Here is a 21431-nt window from a genome sequence, read left to right as displayed (position 1 = left end):
TCTTTTATAAACCAATTAAACTAGATAAATCAATTAAACCTCAGCCAACATATGAATACAGATTCGTGCTGTGAAGTAGAATTGGAACCACCTGACTGTACAAATTCTCAAGATTTCAGAAGGGTCCCCTGGAATGCACAATCCCTATGCAATGAGCTGAGGGCTCTCAGCCTCGTGGAGCTTCGTGCTGACCCTCAGGGAGAGTCCCCAACTGCTGACCCACAGCTCTGAGGAGCAACTCCACTGTCCCCGAGCGTGGCTCCTTCCAGAGCCTGTGGGATCGGATCTGGGGTAGGCCAGAGCCACATTAACCTTCCCTGACCAGGGCTCTGACCTTCTGCCCCACCACAGCCCCAGGGGCTGGTCAGGCTGGAGCCAGCTGTGACACAAGGGGGGTGGCACCTCACCAGCCAGAGGGGCTGAGGTGGCTGCTCCTGTCACAGCCAATTGGTTTGGGCTTGTCTTAAACACCAGAGAGGCAGAAGCTGGGCTGGTGGGTTGATCCTCTGCCAGGCAGTGGGTGGAAGAGGATGCAGTATGGACATAGCTCCTGGTCTTGTTGAACATGCAGTGGTGGGGAAGAAACCCCTCCAGCTGCTGGGGATGGGGAGACTGGACAGATGCCTGAAAGTGGAGCAGACTGAGACTGGTTTGCAAAAGCCAAACTATCCTACTCCTGTCCCTAGTCCTATTTATTTATTTACTATAGCTAGCAATGGTCATGATGCCCTCGGGCTGCTGGAGGCACAACCAAAACCTTACCAGTGCCTCAGCAAAGGAAGATTTACAAATCCCTGCATTGAGAAGCACCGAGCCAGTGGAGCTGCTCATGCAGGGGATTAGCTGGCTCATTGGAGGATGAGAAAGTAGGACATGTACCTGTCAGGTGACCTCCCCAGATCCAAACAGCACTTCACATGCTCTGCCTCCCAAAACAACAGATGTCCAGGATACATTGGGGCAGTAGATGGATTTTTCAGATCTGGCAGCCAAAGAGACAAGTTTGTGTGCCAAGTCGAGAGAGGCCAGTGTTGTTGCAGGGATAAGGAATTTTCACAAACTTGGACCACGGAGAGAAACAACATCTTCCATCTTACAGTTATTTTACTGGCGGTTTTTAGGTCAATCTCTGGAAGAAGTGCAGGGGAAAATTTAAATGTTTCAGCCAATTTGATCTCAGAAACATCCATGTAATCCAGGCCCCTCAACGCATATAAGTCCACCACAACTCTGCCAAATGGGAGCTGTTGGTAACCACAGCTCAGGCCTGCCCCAGGCTTAACTGGCCCTGTGCCCCCATTTGGCTCCCCCCGGCTTTGTGCTGGTTCCCTGTGCTGCCCAGCAGCCTCAGCCCCTCCTGACACCTGTGCCGGTGCTGCCGGAGCCAGGAGCAGGGAGCCACCAGTGCCAGGTGAGCCTGGCCAGCTGCACCTGCAAACGGCAACCCAAACCCCCTGTGCTGCAGAGGGAACGGCGGTGTCCAGCTCTCATCCACACGCACGAGCAGGCAGCGATGGAAGGCAGGCTGTGGCAGAGCAGACACCCGGCCGCTCTGGGCCAATGTCACAGCATCTCTTGCTGATGGTCCCACTGGGCGCTGGTGACCCCTTGCCCCATGACAAGGGGTGACATGCGAGCCCTCTGCTACGGGCTGGCTGTGGCAGCGACATAATGTCCGTGCACATCCCCTGGAAAACTCTTCCAGCCTTCTGGAGACGGACGTAGGAATCTCGGATCCAGCTCCCCGGAGGCCTGGCCCGAAACCCGCCTGGTGCGGCGTGGCCGGGGCAGATCCCCCTGTGTGGGTCAGGGGCGCAGAGGAGCTCGGGCCATGGAGCAGCCCCGGCTGGAGCGGGGTCCGGGCCCTCCCCGCCGGCCGGTGCTGGCTGACGGAGCGGCCCGGAGCGCCCCCAGCCCCGGGAGGAGCCGCCCCTGAGCCCGGCCCCTTCCGGCTGCCCCGCCCGGCCGGCGCGGGGCGGCTCCGTTTGACCGGGAGCGGTGGGCCCGGCCCGGCGCCGCTGTGGGTCCCGGCTCGGCTCGGGTGTCCCGGCTCGGCGTGACCCGGTTCGGGGTGAGCCGGCGATGGCAGTGCCGGAGGCGGTGCCGGGCCGGCAGCGGGCCCTGGCCGCCGGCTCGCCCGTGGATTACATGAGCATCACCAGCTTCCCGCGGCTGCCCGAGGAGGAGCCGAGCGGCGCGGCCGAGAGCGGCCTCCGCGCCCGCAAGGAGGAGGACGCGTTCCTGGGCGAGCAGGACACGGGTGAGGGGCGGCGGCAGAGCCCGCCCGCGGCCCCCGGCACCCCCGGCCCTCGGCCCCGCGCCCGGAGCGGGGCTCCCCGGCTCCCGCCGTCCCTGCGCCCCGGCCCCGCCTTCACCCTGAGGGACGGAAGGCAGCCAGAGATCCGGGGCTTCGGCACAGAGCCTCCCAGGGCAGCCTGGAATGTGCTCTCCCACAGCCTGCTCGGCCTGGACCACTTGTGCATGGCCTTCTTGCATGCTCCTTGAGCGTCTCTCCGCCTGGGATGCTCCTTGAGCATCCCCCCACCCTAGGGTGCTCCTTGCACATCCCTCAGTTCGGGATGCTTCATCCCTCCGGTGCTCAGCTGGAATAAAGTCAGGTGATCGTTTGATCTATGAGAAAATCCTCTGCCTATTTTTAACTGATTGCTTCCTCCTCCATAGTTGAGAGAAATGCTGTTTCTCCCCCATGTCATGTTTCTTTTGGCGGTATTGCCCTTCCCCCTGGGGCTGGTTCCCAGTCCGGGTGCCTGTCAGCCCCCAAGCCCATGTTTGCACAGCCCCAGGCTCCCCTTGCCCTCTGCCCTGTCCCACCATGCCCACGGGTGAAGCTCCCATTGCCCGTTCCCACCCTGTGCTCTTCTGACCGTCGAGGCAAAGCTGCTGCCAGCAGGAGTGTGGGAGCAGCTCTCCTGGCAGCACAAGGCCTCTTGTCACACAGCCAGAATCTGGTGGACTTTTGGCAGTGCCAGCACCTGCAGGCGGGGTTGCTGGAGAAGAGAGCTACTGCTCTCCTGACACTTGTTGCAGGAGCACCTGCAGAGCCCACCAGCAGCTCCAGTCTCTGCTGTCTCCTCTGCAGTAGCTCCAGACCTGAGGTAGCCCTGGTTCTCCAAAGCATTGGCTCCCACTTAAAGCTACAACTCCTTCACGGCCCCACAGAAGCCAAGTGGGATTTGGTAGCTTCTTTTTCAAAGCATGCACATTGGTGTTGGGATGGGGCAGCTGTGCATTGACTACGCAGGCTGCTTCTGATCCCAAGTGACCCCTTCCAGCTGCTCCCATCCCCACACCGCAGCTCTGCTGTCCCTATGCAACACCGTGGGCACAGAGACTAAAAATAGGATGTCTGTGGCAGAGAATGGAGATGCTGCATGGTGGGAGGGCTGTGGTCTGCCCTCTTCTACAGTTGCTTCCTAGGTATTCATGTCCCCTCATGCTGGGCTGGCCTGTCACCAGAGCAGAGGGATGGTGTCCTGGAGTCCAGCTCACTCCCCACTGTTTCCCTGCAGGTGGGACTGGGGCCTCACTCGTGTGTGCCAGGGGCTGTATGTGACATCCCACCCCAATGGCAGCCCCTGCCAGGCCAGTTGTGGCCCCCACTGAAGCCACCAGCCAGTCCTCCCGCTCAGTCCAGCTCGCCTAGACCAGAAAACCCCATGAGGGGCTCAGTGTGTGCTCAGAGGCTCAGGCTGCAAAAGCTGAGCCTTTCCCAGTCCCACTCCTAAACCACCACAGCACAAATGAGATTAAATTCCCTCTGAGGGGATTTCCTGGCTGTGGAAGTTTACTCCTGGTTGCAGCATCACTGAAATTAAAATTCCTTCCCTCCCTGGCCTGAGGAGAGCTGCAGCCAGGTCAGGTTAATGCCATGACAAGGACTGGGCTGGCAGTGCCCAGGGTGATACCCAGCACCCGCCAGAGCAGACAGGCAGGCAGTTGATGGGGGATGTGGGCTTTCCTGCTTGCTCCCCTCTCCTTTTCCAAGCCCAAGAAACATCTGTACGGAGGGACAATCTTGTCTTTTCCACTTGGTGCCTCTTCTTCCACTATGGATGCACAGAGTACTGCAGCCCCTGAAAAAATTCCTCCAGGAGCCCTGGATGATGCCCTGAGCTACTTGATCCCCTTCAGAGCCCATGAGGGATGGGCACAACCTCACAGCTGCCCCAGTAGCTCTGTGTGCCTGGCAGCACCAGGACAGGCAAGGCATCCTTAGCCGGTGTCCTCCCAGCACAAGGGCAGCAGCTGACACTCACAGAGATTCAAGGCATCTTTCCGAGCAAAAAAGAGACTTTTTCATCCTGCTGAGGCCCAACAAACTCCTGCCCCACTGCTTTGCCATCTTGGAGCTGGGTGTCCAGTGTGTGGCTTCATTTCACAGTGGGCCTCATCTGCCAGAGGAAGCAAGGAATTAAAGCAGAGTCCTTCCTGCAGAGGAGCCAGTGGATGTTCCAAGGCCTCCGGTTTGCAGGTTTGCTCCTCCCTGCCCTCGCTTCCCTAGAGGGATTTTCTCTTCCCAGGCCAAATGTTTTGCTTTACCTCTGTTTTGCTCAGGTGCTTTAGCTCAATCACAGCTCCAAGTAAAGCTGCTGCATCTTTTTTCATATCTTAATTTCCTCTTCTTCAGTCCTGCTGCATTTCAAAGACCTGTTTGCTGTGTTAAGAACCCCTCCAAATGGAGCATAAGAGTGGGCCTGTCACTGAAGGCTGATGAATGGACTGAAATGGAGTAAAAATTCAAGGGTTTCTTGTCTCTTAATCTCCAGGGAAGTCAGCTTGGAATAACCAGAGCTGAAAAAAAGGATCAGTAAAATGACTCAAAGCAGTATCTGAGCCAGAAAGGCTCCTGAGGGCTGGGATCAATGGGGAAGGTGATAGCCGTGCTGGAAGGGGCTCAGTGTAATGTTAGTGCTGGGTAAACACTGCAATAAGAGCCCCAAGTTGCTCAATAACTCACACCTGTTTTCTCCCTGTTGCCCACAAAGACCCAGACTCCTTCCTGAAGTCTGCGCGTCTCCAGCGCCTGCCCTCGTCCTCCTCAGAGATGGGGAGCCAGGATGTGTCCCCTCTGCAGGAGACCAGCAAGGACCCCTTCTCAGGAGACTGCAGCTGCCGGCAGGACGGGCTGACCGTCATCATCACCGCCTGCCTGACCTTCGCCACGGGCGTCACCGTGGCCCTCATCATGCAGATCTATTTTGGGGACCCTCAGGTAAGACAAAACCGTGGCTTTATGGTTGGGCTTTGGCTCCAAAGATGGGAGAGCTCCCTGACTTTCCTCCTGGTCAGAAGTTCAGCAAGGGAAGCACTGGGGAGCCATGGCTGGTGTCAGTGAGGCCCTGGGTGCCAGTCTCCCCCTGGTTCCACCCCAAATTGGCTTGAAAGCCTTTTCCTGCACCTGGAGGTTGTACTTGGAGAGCCGAGCCAGACTCTCAGAGCTTGTCCCATGTCCAGGTGTGGGGGGCTGTGTCAGGCAGGTTTGGAGGTGCTGCCGGGGGGGAACAGAAAACCCCACTGCTGTGACTGCAGCTGTGGTTTGAACTAGATGGGAATGCTTTCAGAAAATAATTCTTAGTGAAACAGTAGGCATCTTGTCCACATGGACAGAGTTTTATGGATTATGGGCATACATGCCCAGATTCACCTCTGGAAGATTCATCCAGGACTAAGTAGAGAAATAACTGAAAACAGAGGTGAACCTCCTGCTAATCTGTCCCACGGCCCAGTGCTAGATTGCACAGCCAAGGCAGTATGGCCACAGGATTGGACCCTGCAGAACCTCTGCCAGGGTCACAGTCAGCCAGGAGTCACCATCATCATCTCCACATGTAGCCATGGCCCTTCTGTCTTTTCATGTCCCCAGGCCAGCCTGGCTTTTGTTAAGATGCTGCAATTTGTGCCATAGGGACAAAATCAACTCTTTAAAATATCATGGAACAGCATTAACACAGCTCTGGCACAAGGATGAGAACATGCTGTGGTCCTGGGGCCCTGCTGCATTCTTTACAGCTGTATCCCCATTCCTGGTGACTGCCTGGCTGCAGCACAGGGACAGCTCTGGGCTGGTGAGGGGCAGAGGGAGATGTGGCCCCCCAGCCTGGCACACCAAGCATGGAAAGCTGTCTGAACTGGTGGCCGTGGCTGCCTGCAGCTGCCCTGGAGCGGGGATGTGCCAAGGGACGCACGGTGCCCACTGGCATTGGTTGGATCGGCACTGGCCCCAGGCCTCAGGTGGCACACGGGTGGGTGTGCACAGAGCCGGGCAGGAGCAGCAGTGCCCAGGGTGCCCTCTGTGTCCCGCAGCTGTTCCACCGCGGCGCCGTGGTGACGGACGCTGCGCGCTGCACGGCGCTGGGCACACACGTGCTGGCCCGGCACGGCTCCTCGGTGGACGCCGCCATCGCCTCGGCCCTGTGCGCCGGCATCGTCAACCCCCACACCTCGGGCCTGGGAGGGTAAGTGTGGGGCACTCGCCCTCTGCTCCTGGCTTCGGCTGTCCCCAAGGGAGTGGTTTCATGGAATCCCAGAATGGTTTGGGTTGGAGAGGCCTTAAAGCCCATCCAGTGCCACCCCCTGCCATGGGCAGGGACACCTTCCACTATCCCAGGGTGCTCCAAGCCCCATCCAGCCTGGCCTTGGACACTTCCAGGGATGAGGCAGCCTGCACCAGTGCCTGGTTCCCCTACCTCCTCCTCAGACAGAGGAATATTTCCTCCAAATACCTGATGTAAACCTGCCCTCTGTCAGTGTAAAGCCATTCCCCCTTGTTCTGTCACCATCTGCCCTTGTAAAAAGTCCCTCTTCACCTGAGAAATGCCTCCGTGGCAGTGCCAGGCTCAGGGTGTGGTGCCAGGGCTCTGACATCAGGCAGTGGATGTGTCCACATCTGTCACAGTGACCCTTCCCGTGCTCCATGCTGTCAGCACAGGACAGAAACCCCAGGCAGGGAATTGTTTCTGCTGAAGTTGGTGCAGGAAGCATCCAAGCCCCAGGCTCGAGAGGGCTATTGAGGGGCAGAGGGAGACATGGCCCCCCAGCCATGGGAGCTGTGCCAGGAGTTACAAACACCCTGGGCTCAGCCCCAGTGCTTTCAGAGCCCGAGTTCTGCCTTCCACAAGCTCTGCTCCCGAGGCTAAGGTCTGAGCCCAGCTCCAGGAAGCTGCCAGGGAGGGGTGTCCTTCTCCAGCCCTCATTCCCAGGGTGGCATCCACGTGAGCCCGGTGCTCCTGGCTCTGCAGGAGGGCTCAGCAGCGTTGTATAAACCCAAGCCACCTGATCACTGCTCCAGCTGCACCACCCATTGCCGCTGTAAGCAAACACCGTCTTTTGTTGCAAAACTGTTCAGATTAGAAAGAAAATCCCAGATGGTCCCAGCCTGGCAGTGGAACAGAGCCAGTGGCTCCATGACCAGGCAGGCAGGGACTGCTCCAGCCTCACCAGGCTCAGCACAGGGCTGCCTGCGTCCCACACCAACCCTGCCTTGGCTGTCCTGGTGTGTGCCCTAGGCAAGGACAGCAGCATTCGCTGTTACTCCGGCCACCTGGTGGCCCTGCTGGGGCCGGTGACCTGGCACAGCGCCCCTTGTCTCACCGGGCCGCCCTGGCCTCAGCGCCCCCCGAGCCGCACGGCCGCGGTGCTGCTGGAGCGGCCGCGCCACGCCCTGACCCTGTCTCGCCGCAGGGGCGGGGTGATGCTGGTCCACGACATCCGCAAGAACAGGAGCTGGGTGATCGACTTCCGTGAGGTGGCTCCCCTGGGCATCCCGCTGGAAGGGGACCCGCAGCAGGACACCAAGGTGAGAACCCGGCCCACAGCCATTGTCTCCAGCTCTCCTCTCTCCAACTTTCAGGCTGAGGGGCAGATGTCCAACAAAGCTGCAAGAGGTCTCTCTCATCATGGGAGATTCTGGGCCCTGCAGACATGAGGAATCTAGGGAAAAAACTTCTTTATCAGCCCCGAAATACCTGCAGAGCTTTGGGGAATAAAGAGGTACATCTCTGTGGCACCAGGGTGCTGGGAGGACAAGAGTCCCAGGAAGGAGCATAATCCCAGGTTGTTCTGCTGAGTTCTCTCTCCTGACCAAACTGGGTTGAGAACAAGATTGAATTTGCCTCTCTCCTTCCAAAACCTTTTATTCCATAGTAAAGTGTGTTGCTACAGACTCTTCCCCTCTCCTAACTATGCAGATAATTCCAAAGTAAGCATGATTTGCACCTCCCCTTGCAGTTGGGGACGGTGTCCCATGTCCTCATGGAAAGGAGACTACTCTTCCTTTTTGTCCTTCCTGTTTTACAGCCAGGTCTGCTCGTAGGGGTGCCAGGCATGATCCTAGGAATGCACCAGGCACACCAGTTACATGGCAGGTAAGACATGAGGCTGGCACAGGCTGTGCCCTGGGGTCCCTGTGGGAAGCTGGGAGCACATGAGCCCTTGCCATCAGACCATGTTCTCAGCCACCAGTCAAAACCATCAGCAAAGAGGTACTTAGAGGCTTGTGTTGAAAGAGATTATTATTTTTTTGCTATTTCATGTACCAAAGAAAAAATTCAGCTTGGTCATGTTTTCTGCAAAGTGAACTGTTGGCTAAGAAGATGTACAATGAATGTTCTGTTAGAGCTGCAGCACATGGCCCTGCGTGTCTGTGCATTTTCATTGTCTCTTTAGCTGCACCCTAAGAGATGTGCCTGTCCTTGGTGCTCTGTTGGGATACAGAGGGATCTGAATGACTTGCTCACCACCAGAGCCTGGCTTGAGCTCTTGCTGCTGGCACAGCCCTTCCCCCATCCATGCACGGCCATTTCTCTCTGGGACACATCCTGGAGCACTGACATGATCCTGTTGAGGAGAAACACTGAAAGCTCAGTGCTCCTTTTGGCCACTGCTGGCCCCACAGCCTGGTGTCCCAGGAGCCCTGACTGCAGAGCCAAGCCCTGTGCTAGCTCCCCACCACCCTGCCCCACTGCAGCCCTCCAAGGCCCATTTCTCCTTGTCCTCTCTCCCTTGCCAGGCTCCCCTGGTCCGAGCTGCTGGGCCTCACGGCCGATGTTGCCCAGAATGGCTTTAATGTCACACATGACCTGGGTGAGTACCTGATGGGCAGCTCAGGGCAGTTCACTGTGCAAGGCAGCTGGGGATGCAGGGGGTTAGTCATGGGAAATCAGGGCTTTGTGGACATGGAGATTGGGTGCTGTTGGGAGCTGAGCAATGTGTCAGCCACAGTCTGCCAGGGACAGCGTGGTGGCAGCCAAACGGGAGCCCTTTGCCATGTCTGGGCAGAGCCAGGGCAGACAAACCACACTGGGCAGTGCCCAGGGCCAGGCAGGGAAGGGTTCTGGGGTTTCTTTGGGTTTCTTTCCCAGTTCCAAAGGACCAGTGGTCCAGCTCCTCTCTAGTTTTGCAATAGGACCAGAGGCAGCAGCAGGTCTCCAACATCCCCATCAGGTGCACAGTGACTCCAGGTCCTTTGTGCCTTCCTGACCCCTGCTTTTTCTGGATGTCCTTCCCCTTCTCACCTGCAGCCAAAGCCCTGAGTGAGCTGAAGGACCTGAACTACTCTGAGCGATTCCAGGAGCTCTTCCTGCCGGGTGGGCAGCCCCTGCTGCCTGGGATGTTCGTCCGGCGCCTGGACCTGGCGGCCATGCTGCAGCTGCTGGGGGCAGAAGGGGTGGCAGCCTTCTACAGCGGGAACTTGACCCAGGAGATGATCTCTGAGGTGAGCCAGGACTGCCCCTGGCACCTGCCAGCCTGGGGCTGCCACCTGCTTAAGGTGACAAACTGCAGATAAGCCAAGTGCCAGCACAATGATGGGGACAGATGCCTCCCTTTTCTTTCCTGTCCCTGCAGTGGTGGGAGTACTGACACACAGGCCAATCCCACAGTCTACAGAAGTGAAACCTCCATTTCCTCTATAACCAGGACAGTCTGGAAGGGAAACAAAAATCATTTTGGGCTCTAGGCTCTGTTCACTTGGATGACAAAGCCTTTTCCTCCAGGATGAGAGGCTGTTGAGAAACAAGTTGTTGTGGTTAATGGGACTGTAGGATACAGACTCCAGGAAGATGGTTTAAAAAAAAACTTGAGTCTTATGAGCAGAGGATTAGAAAGGCTTGGTCCCACTTGGGGTTGCCCTAGTTTAACTCCTGTTAGAGGTGCTCTGGAAAAAATATCAGAACAGACAAAGTAATTCTGGTGAAAAAAAGCCCCCAACAAACCATAGCAACTTTTATATCTCTGTGGCTGCAGTCAGGGTAGTTGGAGCACCATTTTATTGTGCCACCGTGGCTCAAGTGGTGCTCCTTCAATAGCTCATCAAGAATCTGGAATGTGTTCATTCCACTCAAGACTCAGACATCTGTGGGCTCTGTGTTTGGAAATCTACAGTTCACCTGAACTACAGCAGAGGTGAAGGATGAGGAGCAGGAGGAGTCCCAAGCATCTCCACAGCTAAACCCTGCTTTGTCACTGTGTTTCCCTGACCTGGGGGCTGCCACAGGGAAGCACAAATTCCCTGTGGAGGAACAAGGCCCAGGGTTGGCACATCAAAGACCTGACAAGCTCTGGGATCCAGTGCACAATTCCAGCTTTGATTTCAGAGCAAAGTGCTGCCTTCACAAAGTGGTTATTGTTCCAGCACAGGGAGGGCATCCATCTGGTGAAATCAACAGCTCCAAAACACCCACTCTTTGCTTCCAGGCACAGGTGCAAAATAGTGCTCTCTTGGGAATTTGGGATGTCTGCAGTGTGTGGCTGACTGGGGCTTCTTGCCCTTTCTCTGCTCCTTGTGCCCCATTCCCCACTGGCTGGGTCTGGGGAGCCAGGTCCTGGCTCAGCACAGCCCTGGGGTCCAACCAGCCTTTTCTCTGGGAAGGAAACAGGGATCCCAGGTAGGAGAGACACCTTTAGCAGCTTTGGGGTTGCTTGACATTCTGGCCCCACAGCATGCCCTGCATTAGCTGTCCTGCTCCAGTGATTCATTCAGTTTTGCCAGGGGAGTTTTCCTGCCAAGGAAGCCAGCTGGGTTAGAGCTCAGAGCATGCAGGCATCCCAACAATCCCACCCTCTCCCTAAGAGCATTGTCCAGACACTCCTGGAGCTCTGGCAGCCTTGGGGCCATGCCCATTCCCTGGGGAGCCTGGGCAGTGCCCCACCACCCTCTGATAGTCCTCCCTCATCTCCATCATGACTCAGCCACAGAAGACCTGCAATGGAGAGAATGGCCCATCTTTCCTGTACCAACCCTGGTACATTGTACCTCTGACAGGAATCTTACAGGAAGACCAAGGCTGCAGCAGACCCACTATCAGATGAAATCATTTCAGATAGGGTGAGAACAGTGATTTTTTTAGTTGATGTTTCTAGTGATGGCCACCTGCTATACCCAAGCTCCTTGTCTCCTGGACCCATAATCCTGGCAGTATTCAATGCCCCTTATCACACTCCTGTTTGCCAGCCAGGGCAGGGAGGCTGCAGGGCAGGGCCAATTCCCATCTTCCTGGGCAGACAGAATGTCCTGGGAGCACCCTTGGGGTGGGTGAGCTTTAGGAGGGGAGTGCAGAGCATCCTGATGTGCTGAACAGTGAGCCAGGTGCCCAGGGCTGTGAAAGCACAGATGTCCAGGGTACCCTAAGGAACCTGGTACCTGCTCAGGGATCTCAGTGGAGTGTGTTTGAAGTGAGGGTGTGTTGCACACAGAGCCTTGGCCCAGGCTGCTCAGGGTGCACTGCTTTGCTCTCGTGCAGGTCCACAGCTACGGAGGAGTCTTGGTGGAGGAGGATTTCAGCAATTACAGTGTCACTGTGGAGGACCCTGTGCACACAACCTATCGAGGTACACCCTCCCCCTGGAGCCATGCAGCTCCAGGGGAAGCTTTTCTTCACCTTGCAAGGGGTGGCAACAGCATTGAGCAAGAGTTGAAGTCAAAACCGTGCTGAAATGTCTGCAGAAAGGCCTTCCAGTTTCCTGCTATTTCCTGCTGACACTGATGCATCATGGGTGGCTCAGGAGATTTTCAGTACTTTGAAATGTTTTTTTTCCCTTGGAAGTTTAAAGATGCAACATGTTCATATCTTGATGCAACATCTCAACAGAAGCTGGACCTACAGCTGAAGACAGTTCCCAAAGGGACATGCAATGTCAATGTTTTCTAGCAGTCCCTGTATTTACCCTCTTTATAGCTGTAATGTTGCAAATTTTTTAGGTAGCCTTCCAGTATGTAAAAGAGTTTTATAAAAAAAATGAGGGAAAGTGACTTTTAGCATGGGCAGAGAGTGATAGGACAAGAGGAATGATTTCAGACTAAAAGAGAAGAGATTTAGAATAGATGTTAGGAAGCAATCTCTCCCTGTGAGGGAGGTGAAGCCCTGGCACAGGGCCCAGAGAAGCTGTGGCTGCCCCTGGATCCCTGGAAGTGCCCAAAGCCAGGTTGGACGAGGCTTGGAGCAGCCTGAGATAGTGAAAGGTGTCCCTGCCCAGGGCAGGGGGTGCCACTGGATGGGATTTAAGGTCCCTTCCCACCCAAACCATTCTGGTTTTCTACAATTCCATCTCCATTCTTCCATACTGCAGTCTAGAAACCAGCAGCCAACCAATGAGAACTGAATTGCAGAAGTAAAAAAGCATTCCTGTTTGGGCTTCCTTCATCCTTCATGAAGAAACAGAAAGATACAACAGGAATGTTCTGGGAAATCCTTCTCAAATCATGTTGCTTTCTATTGTTTCCTCTTGAATCAGGAAGGGTTTCCCTGTCCTCATGGATGAGTGGTCTCACTGGATGGTGTCTGACAAAAGCAGCTTCATTCCTCTTCTCTTCCCTCCACAGGGCACCTTGTTTTCACCCCCCCACCTCCACATGCAGGTCCTGCACTGATCTCAGCACTGAACATCCTCGAGGGCTTTAACATCACAAGGCAAGGATCCAGAGGGAATATCTTGCACTGGATGGTGGAGGTAAGAGGAAGTTCAACATCTGGCTGAATTGCTTGTGCTGCTAGAGAATGATTTATTTATTTTGTGGTTGTACAAAAATGTTTGTATGTTATTCCCAGAGGTGAATGAGCAAATAGACTGCTAAGGTGTAAAACTGAGCAGTGCTGCTGTCTCAGAGGCTGAGCAGGAGCATCTTAGGAAGAGCTTAGGAAGAGCTTTTTCAGAACAAACCGTGGCTTTGTCCATTTCTTGTATACAGTTATCTCTTCAGAATGACCCCACAGCACCTGAGGGTGGTCCCATCAAGTTCCTCCACCTCTGAGCTCCAGTGGTCCTGGCCACTGCAGAGCACCTGAGGGCACTGCAAGGTGTGCTGCAAGAAAAGCCTCTACACGGTGATGACAAGGAAAACCTACCCAACACTTCACATTTTAAAAAAAGTTTACATTTTTGCCCACCTCCCGATCTCTGAGGTCCAGAATTTTGCCAGTATTTAGGACTCTCCTGCCAAAACCTTGCAGCTTTCCAGGAGGTTGAGTAAGTGTTCTGTCTCCTGCTCTGTAAGCAGAGTTGTGGTCTTAGATGTTCCACAGATGCACAGATAGGGTTTATGAGTTGGGAATTTACAGATACACAGCTGGGCTTTATCAGCTGGAAGTTTTAATTGAGGATTTAACTACACTCTTGTAGCAGACAGGACAATGGGTGCATGGAAGTGTCTCAGCAAAAATGCAGCAGAGATGTCACACACTGTGCAGAGGCACAGGAGATTGACTCACCTGAGTCATTTTTGAGCTCTCTTCAGGAAGCTTTGGGTGAATCTATTTCCTCTGCCAAGAGTTTCACCTGCTGGTTATCCTGGAGCAGCACCCTCCAGCTCCAAGGCAGTCACTTCAGGAGATGTGTAACCCTGATTGCCTGGGTCCCACAGCTCATCATGGGGCTGAGGTTCAGTGCTAGGCCAGCTTCAGGTACCCAGCCCTGGGACAACCAGGAGCAAGGTTAAGAGGTCCTCAGCCTCTGGGGTGAAAGTGCTCTGCTGTTTCCATGGAGCTTTTGCCTGGCCTCCAAGCCCTTGTCCCCCTGAGACAGTGTGGTGGTCAGAACACTGCTCCATGGAAATGCTGCCTTCTCCAGAGCTTTGTCACGTTCTGCTCCCCACACAGCTGGTAACCAAGGAGAAGCTGTTGCTGTGTGGCACATTCCAGACCAGCAGTCACATCTCACTGGCTGCCTGCAGGGGAGTGGGCTGTTCTGGATCCTGAATGACCATGGCCCAGCCTGCAAGCTGAATGCTGAGTGTGTATCTGCTCAGCCTTTCTCTCTCAAGGCTGGCTTGGCTGAGGAGCAGCTCTCTCTCTCCTCATGGCTCTGCCCTGGCTATGCTGTGGTCCCAGGGTTGGATAAACCCTGTCCTTTGAAATTGCATCTTCCCATTTTCAATGGACTGGCTCAGGCAGGATTCTGCATGTCTGAGAAACCAGATCTTTTCCTCCTTTTGCACCATCATTCCCTGATGTGTGCTGGGACTGATGCTTTCTTTTCAAGCCCTTTGGATGGTTTACAGCCAGGAGCTGGGCAGCAGCTGGAGAGCAGAACACTCATTTCTGCTCAGCACTGGTGCTGGGCCAGCAGAGCTGGGGTCCAGAGGCAGCAGCGAGCCCAGCACCTCTGTCCCATTGGGATTCAGTCTGGTGCCTGCTGTTGTGGTGACCATTCAGGAATGGAAAGAGAAGGTAAATGGCATCCTGGAGACCCTGTGTGCCAGATGGCAGTGAGGCTGAACCACTGAGCTGGACATCAGCTCCTGCCAGGGATGTTGCACTTGTAATAGCAAGTGCATTGCCAGAGGGCAGGGTTAGAGGGGATAAAGGGAAGAAATTCTTCCCTGTGAGAATGGTGAGCTGCTGGCAGCAGTTGCCCAGAGAGGCTGTGGCTACCACATCCCTTGTAGCATTCAAGACCAGGTTGGAGAAACATGTGAAGGTGTCCCTGCCCATGGCAGGGGGATGGAATGTGGTGAGCTTTAAGGTCCTTTCCAACTCCAACCATTCTGTGATTCTGTGGTTGTACAAACACTGCTGGATTCACTTGGCTCCTCCAGCACAGTTTGCCATGCTGAACTGAGGTTCCTTGGTTCCCATACCCACATGTGGCAGCCTTTGCACTGAGGTATTCCCAGAACCCAGACTTCTGGTAATTTTTCTTCATAAGGATCAGCCAACACACCAGGACACCAGATACCTCTTCTAGTTTGGAGTATTAGAAGCTGTATTTCCAGGGCCACATAAATGTTTTTCCTTTCCCCTCCCCTCTCCTTTCCTTTCCTCACCTCTTCTCTCTTTTCCTCTCCTTCTCTTCCCCCTCTCTTCCTCTCCACTCTTTTCCTTTCCTTCTCTTCCTCCTCTCCTCCTCTCTTCCTCTCCTCCTCCTCTTTCTTTCCTTTCTTTCTTTAGACACTAAAAATAGCCCTGAGTCTGGCGAGCAACCTGGGAGACCCATCTGGTGACGTGTCTGTCACTCACACAGCAGAAGGCATGGTGAGGTATGTCTGAGGAGGACAGGCAGGTGAAGTTGCAGGATGTGCGGGTTGGATATCATTCCTGGCTGTGCTGTGCCTTTTTCTCCCTGTGTTTTATGAAGGAAAGGTCAGACCCTGAGTGTCCTCCCAGGGCTCATTCTTTTACAAGGATCACAGCTGACCACAGGCACGGGGCTCTGGGGAAGGGTCACAGGATGTCCTCACTCAGAGGTTTCCTGGAGCCAACTTGAATTTGAGGGTTCCTCCCACTTTGCCACAACTCTAAACATTCCCTTTGAGTGGGTCAGACAGACAGCCATCCCTGTGGACATGGCCACACGTGCCACTTCTGCCTCTCCTGGCCCTCTGTGGGGCTCAGGGCCTTGCAGAACACCCAGCTGTGCAGGAGAGGCCAGGCCTGGGGTTTGAGCCCAGCTTCCCACCTCAGAGCCAGGCTGAGCCATGGCTGGTGTTTGGGCTGGGCCTGACTTGTCCTCCTGCTGAAGACTGGCATTCAGCTGGGGTGGTCACCTTGGCCATCGAGGATGGCTTTACTCCTGGTGAGGGCAAACAGGAGTAGACAGAGCCTTTGGAGGCTCATGGCAGACTGAGTGCCACTCTGTGCAGACTGAGCCACCTTGTCACCCCTTCCTTCCTTGGGGTGAACCAAACCAGCCCCCTGTCCTCATGCAGCCCCTCGGGACCCCCAGCCCCAGCTGTGTGAGACACCAGGACACATCCAGCTCCCCAGGCTCACAGCTTGCTTTCCTCTCTCCCTCCCTCCTCGCTGAAGTAAATCAGAAGCCAATTCCCTGCGCCAGCTGATCAATGACTCCCAGTCCTTCCTGTCCACGCCTCCCTCCCCCCTGGAGAGCGGGGCTGCTGCCAGCCAGGTCCTGGTCATGGGCCCCGATGACTTCATCGTTGCCGTGGTGAGGTAAAGGATGGGCCTCTTCCTCCTCTACAGCTGGGGTGGGAGCAGGGAGGAGGGAACAGGACAGGGTGGGAGCAGACCTGGATCAGCCAGGTAAAGGATTGGCCTCTTCCTCCTCTCCAGCTCGGGGTGGGAGCAAGGAGGAGGGAACAGGACAGGGTGGGAACAGGCCTGGATCAGCCAGGCTGCTCTGTCCCAGTCAGTCCTGCAGCAGAGGACTGGGAGAGTGGGGCTGAGATGTGTGCGCTGGTGCTGCTCTGTCCTGTGCAGCCTTAGAGCCCTCTGACAATGGAACGTGGCTGCAGTGGCCTGGACCTGCTCTCTGGGGAGAGGGGGTGACAAATGTAGGAGTGATGGAGGCACATCCATCTCAGCAAGGGGAATCCTCAAACATGGGGAGGGACAGACTGCTGTGGCATAGGTGTGTCCTGCTCCTAAGTGCATTGGTCTCTCCTCAATCTCACCAGCCCTAGACAACCATCAAAGAATCTCTATCAAGACAAGGTGGGACAGAAAATTGGAGCCCTGAAAGCCTCGAGGTGTACAAAAATCTCTGGAGTCATTTGGATGAAATTTCCTGTGTTTCTTTTCAGTTCTTTGAATCGTCCCTTTGGCAGTGGAATAGTAACACCCTCTGGAATCCTCCTGAACAGCCAGATGTTGGACTTCTCCTGGCAAAACAAAACAATGAACCACTCCATCCCCAGGCCGGTAATGAATGGCATGACAAATTCTTTATTTACCTTTTCTTTTCCCAGTTTTATTCTTATCTTCCCAACAGGGGAACTATTTAATGCTTTATTAATAACAGAGACAACAGCCTGTAGAAAGCTGCTATTTTTTATTACATGAGCCACTGAAAGTGAGAAAACAGAGGGCTCCATGTCCATAAGTTATTATTACAATGCAGAATTACCAAACAACACCGTTACCTACTTTCCCTGCAGCCCAGATGCACTTTAAGTAACAATGTGGACTTGTATTAAGCAGTTTCTTCATGAATTGTTGCCCTTCAGGTTAAAAAGTAACAAATAGCAGGAAAAATGTCTTCAGGTCTTGGAAAGAAACAAATGCAGACCTGTGCTGGTGGCTTCCAGGGCTGCCTTATGCATTGTAAAACCTTGTTTGAAGAGGGTGATGAGCTCCATGTCCCTTCTGTGGGAGAGTTGGCTTGTTGACATTTTTTGGTGCAACTTTTCCTCAACTGCAGCCAAACCTGGTTCAGCCCGGGAAGCGGCCACGCTCCTTCCTGCTGCCCACCATTGTCAGGCCCTCGGAGGGGATGTGTGGCACCTACCTGTGCCTGGCAGCCAACCACGGCGACAGAGCCCTGAGCGGCATCGTGCAGGTCAGTGCCCTGTCCTCCCTGCGCAGCTGCTCGCTCAAGGCTGAGGAGGGTCCCCTCCTTTCCTTTCCTAATTGTCCCAGGCTGGGTCAACACTGGTGGCCACAGGTTACTGGTTCAAACTTTGGTGTCACCAGTTCCACACTTGGGTTATTTCAAATCTCTAAGGGTTACCAGTTTACTTTTCTTGCACCTTTCCTGGTGGCACCACTCATAACTGTAGAGGAGAAGCATTTTGGCAAAATCTGTAATGGTTTTTGTCATTCTAATACCTGTTCAAAACTCACCTTAAGGATGATTAAGAAAAAAAGGAGCATTTTTTTATTCAGCAAATTGCAGGAAACTGGCAGCCCTTTAACCCTTTTCCACACGAAAAGCTCCTTTTAAGGCATTCCCAACTGAATTCTTCCAGCTCAACACTGAATATAAATTGGGCAGTTCCTCTTAATTTATGATTTGTAAGGAGGTGAAGTACTTGCCAGTAGCTTGATTGCATGTACAGCAGTAATGGATTGCTGAAAAAAAAAGCCTGAGAAGGGCTCCCAGTTTCCTTACCTTTTGGAAAGCATTCTTCAGAGCAAAACCAAAGCCAAGAACTGCTTCCTAGTGCTTTGTTTGGAGAAGTCACATGCTGAGCTTTTGGCTGTAACAAACACTTCTTTAGAGCTTACATCATGTTCCAGACACACAGCTCTGCTACTTTAGCAGGAACTATGTGACAAAAAGCCCATGCTATCCTGAAAATGTCCTGCTTTACAAGCAACAACATACAAGCCACATTCCAAGGACCTGTTAGTGTGTGCACAGCCCTGCAGCAGTTCATGCAGTTCAGTAAATGGTTCGAAATCTCCTTTGCCTGCTGCACGTGCAGATGTTGGAGCCACCAATTTGGGGCATGCTCAGGAAGTTGGCTTCTCCTATTCTCCTAGCTTTTTTTATTATTGAGGACAATTTATTCTCTTGCAGGTTTTGGTAAATGTTTTAACATTTAACAAGAATCTGAGTGAAAGTTTGTCACTTGGTCGACTTCACCCCCAGCTTCAGTCCAACACCTTGCAGGTTGACAGTGAGTATGGACACTGGGTGGGACACAAATGGACACAAATCCAGCAAGTTTAGGAAAAGAGCAGGATTTCCCTAGCACACGGCAATGGAAGCGCCACAGGTCACCATGTTCTAGGGTCCCCAGGGGTGTGGAGGGTTTTGGGGAAGACAAAAATCAGAATTCAACTTCTTCAAAGCTTGGAGCCTTTGCTGAGCCATGTCCTTTCCCTCTTGTCCTGGAAATGCTTCCTGACCCCTCTGGCACCATCTCTCCAAGCTCTTTCAGGTGCTTCTCCCCAACCCTTCCTCTGTCCCAGCTCATCTCCTGGCAGTGGCCTTGTCCTGTCCTTAAATCCTTCTGGAGATCAGATGCCATGGACAATATCCAACTCAGCAAGACTGCAGCCTCAACTTCACCCAGACATGTGCTCAAAGCTTCCTGCACTTTATTCCCTCTGACATAAATTATATTTCTTCACTTTTCAGTCCATGTCCCTTAATTCCAGCAGCTGGGAAGAAGGCAAGGCTTATGGAAAGGGCTGTAGCTTGACAGTGCTGAAAACACAGCATCAGTGCTGGCCCTCTGCAGTCTGTACTGTCAGCTCTTGTCCTTGTTACTGTCAGTCTTGGTCTATTTGGTGTTTTTCACACTGCCCCAGACTTCACCAGAGCCAACCATAAGTGAAATTTGGTTCTCATTCCACACCAAATAGCCAAAGTTTCTGGGCTTTTCCCATATCAGAGGAAAATCTAAATAAGATCTGTCCTGCGGTGTGCCCTGCAGACTTGGAAGTTAAAATGGAATTAAATCTGAAACTTCACAAGGTCCTAATTTGTGAATTTGGACATTCTGAAGGAGCAGCAGGCAGGTTCCCCCCACTGCAGGCCCCAGCAGTGTTAGACAGACCTTTGCAGCAGAGGCAACACTGGTTTCAGTTACCAACTTTCTTTTCAAATCCCTGCAGGTGAGTTTCCTGAAGAAGATATTGAATTTCTTGTGGCCAGGGGCCATCAGGTGGATAAAGTCCCAGTGGTGTCCCTGGTGCACGGGGCCAGGAGAACCAACAGTTTCATCATTGGCCTGAAGGACCCCAGGAGTGCAGATGCTGCTGGAGCCACAATCTTGTAGCAGCTCCCGGGGCCGTGGGCTGTGCCAAGGCTGACACACAACCCTGTGATGTGCATGTTCTGAAGTGGCCCCTTCCCCAGCCCCCATACTGCTGGGAACGTGTTCTGCACTCCCCACCCTGACAGCACAGAGGAGCCAGCAGCAGCAACATCCAGCTCTCTTTTTATTTTTCAGTCCTTTGGATTGCAAGCAGCCTGGGCCTTGTTACAGGGGTGGCAGGAGCACTTTTCTTTTGGCAGTCTTGGTAATAGTTCAGTCTTTCCAAAGCTCAGTTCTAGCCAGCATCTTACTTTTAGGGATCAGGAACATGGGCAAGGGAAAAAACAGCTGCTGCTGCTGGTGTTATTATTGATGGTAATTATCCTCATCTCCCTGTCTTTCCCAAGCTCCTTCTTTGCTTCCAGTGCAAGCCAGTCATTAATAGAACCTGATGGAATGTTTGTAGGTGCCTGCAGCTGGAATATTGGGGAGTGCTCTAATACTCCATCTGGGCCAGCTGATTTTTGCCAACATGCAGCATCCCAGGGAGGTTCCTGTGCCCACATCACTACCTACCTTGAATTTTGGCACTAAATATTTTGAATCCAGTTGCTGCACAGACTCACTGGCAATCTGATTTTGTAACCAGAGCAATGGTTTTCACCACCTCTAACAACTTCTTCCTCTAACAACTTGTGCACCCCCCAGTAGTTTTCTTACAGAGGTTTAACCTCCTCACTGGTGAATTTCAGATTAATGGTAGCAGGTTTAACTTTCTTAGACACTTTTTTGGAGATATCTTAGCAGTACTCCACAGTGAAAAACCACAGATCACAGACTGAAGACTACATGGAGAGCATTTAGGTGGGTTCAGAGCTTTTCTTCCACTGCATTATCTCAATCTGTTCCAAAAGCCTGGGTCACTCCTACAGAGAAGCTTGGGAATTTCTGCTGACTGAATTAATGGCTGTACCTTAGCTCTGTGTTTTAGTCCTAGTGAATCTACTGGAAAAGCTGAAGAGAGTGAGAGAAAAACCAAACCAAACACTACTGAGATAATTTTCTGTCCACAGCATGTAGTGAAAATAAAAGAATGCTCTTGCATTTTGTGTCTGAAATTGAGAAGGGAAGAATACCCCAGCTGACATCTGCACCAGGTCATTTAGCCCACATTTGGACATTTCCTGTTCCTTTTGCTGGCTATTAGAGACACTTGGCACTGAAAAATCCAGAGTTTGATCATTTTCTGCGGTCTAAAATGTGATGTTTTCCTTCATGGTGCGAATGCACCCATGGCCACTGTACATATTATATATGTGTGTCTGCTTATGGTTGTGTTGCTCTTTGATTTGGTGATGACACCACTCACCCTGACCTCCCTCCCCAGGCACCCTGTGGCTCCCTGTTTGTGCCACCCTCCTGCACTCGAGGGCATGGGCTGATTTTGGGGTGGTTGGGGCCACAGGGCAGATATTGGACTAATTATTCCTGGGAGCTGTGGATCCCAGACCAGCCCAGTGCAGCATGTTGGGCT

General features: G+C 53.5%; 1 protein-coding gene across 1 annotated transcript; it reads left to right on the top strand.

Annotated features, from left to right (window-relative positions):
• Nucleotides 1-1985: 1985 nt before the first annotated feature.
• GGT7 (gamma-glutamyltransferase 7) lies at nt 1986-21226 on the top strand. The gene is made up of 15 exons (XM_066561531.1): nt 1986-2260; nt 5007-5233; nt 6325-6476; nt 7702-7816; nt 8317-8384; nt 9029-9102; nt 9540-9733; nt 11760-11847; nt 12839-12966; nt 15402-15490; nt 16260-16403; nt 16994-17111; nt 17611-17748; nt 18712-18811; nt 19755-21226. Exons 1-15 carry the CDS (start codon nt 2083-2085, stop codon nt 19916-19918), a joined length of 1977 nt encoding a protein of 658 aa, XP_066417628.1. The 5' UTR covers nt 1986-2082; the 3' UTR covers nt 19919-21226.
• The last annotated feature ends 205 nt before the right edge of the window (nt 21227-21431 follow it).

This window comes from Molothrus aeneus, chromosome 17 (assembly GCF_037042795.1).
Source record: "Molothrus aeneus isolate 106 chromosome 17, BPBGC_Maene_1.0, whole genome shotgun sequence".
Lineage (NCBI taxonomy): Eukaryota > Metazoa > Chordata > Aves > Passeriformes > Icteridae > Molothrus > Molothrus aeneus.
Note: the sequence above shows the minus strand (reverse complement) of the source record. Positions and strands in the feature narration are given on the sequence as shown.

Coding starts and splice junctions, on each gene's coding strand:
- GGT7 (XM_066561531.1), top strand. CDS start 2,083: ATGGCAGTGCCGGAGGCGGTGCCGGGCCGGCAGCGGGCCCTGGCCGCC. Junction 11,848..12,838: donor TGTGCACACAACCTATCGAG/GTACACCCTCCC, acceptor TTCCCTCCACAG/GGCACCTTGTTTTCACCCCC. Junction 16,404..16,993: donor TTCATCGTTGCCGTGGTGAG/GTAAAGGATGGG, acceptor GTTTCTTTTCAG/TTCTTTGAATCGTCCCTTTG.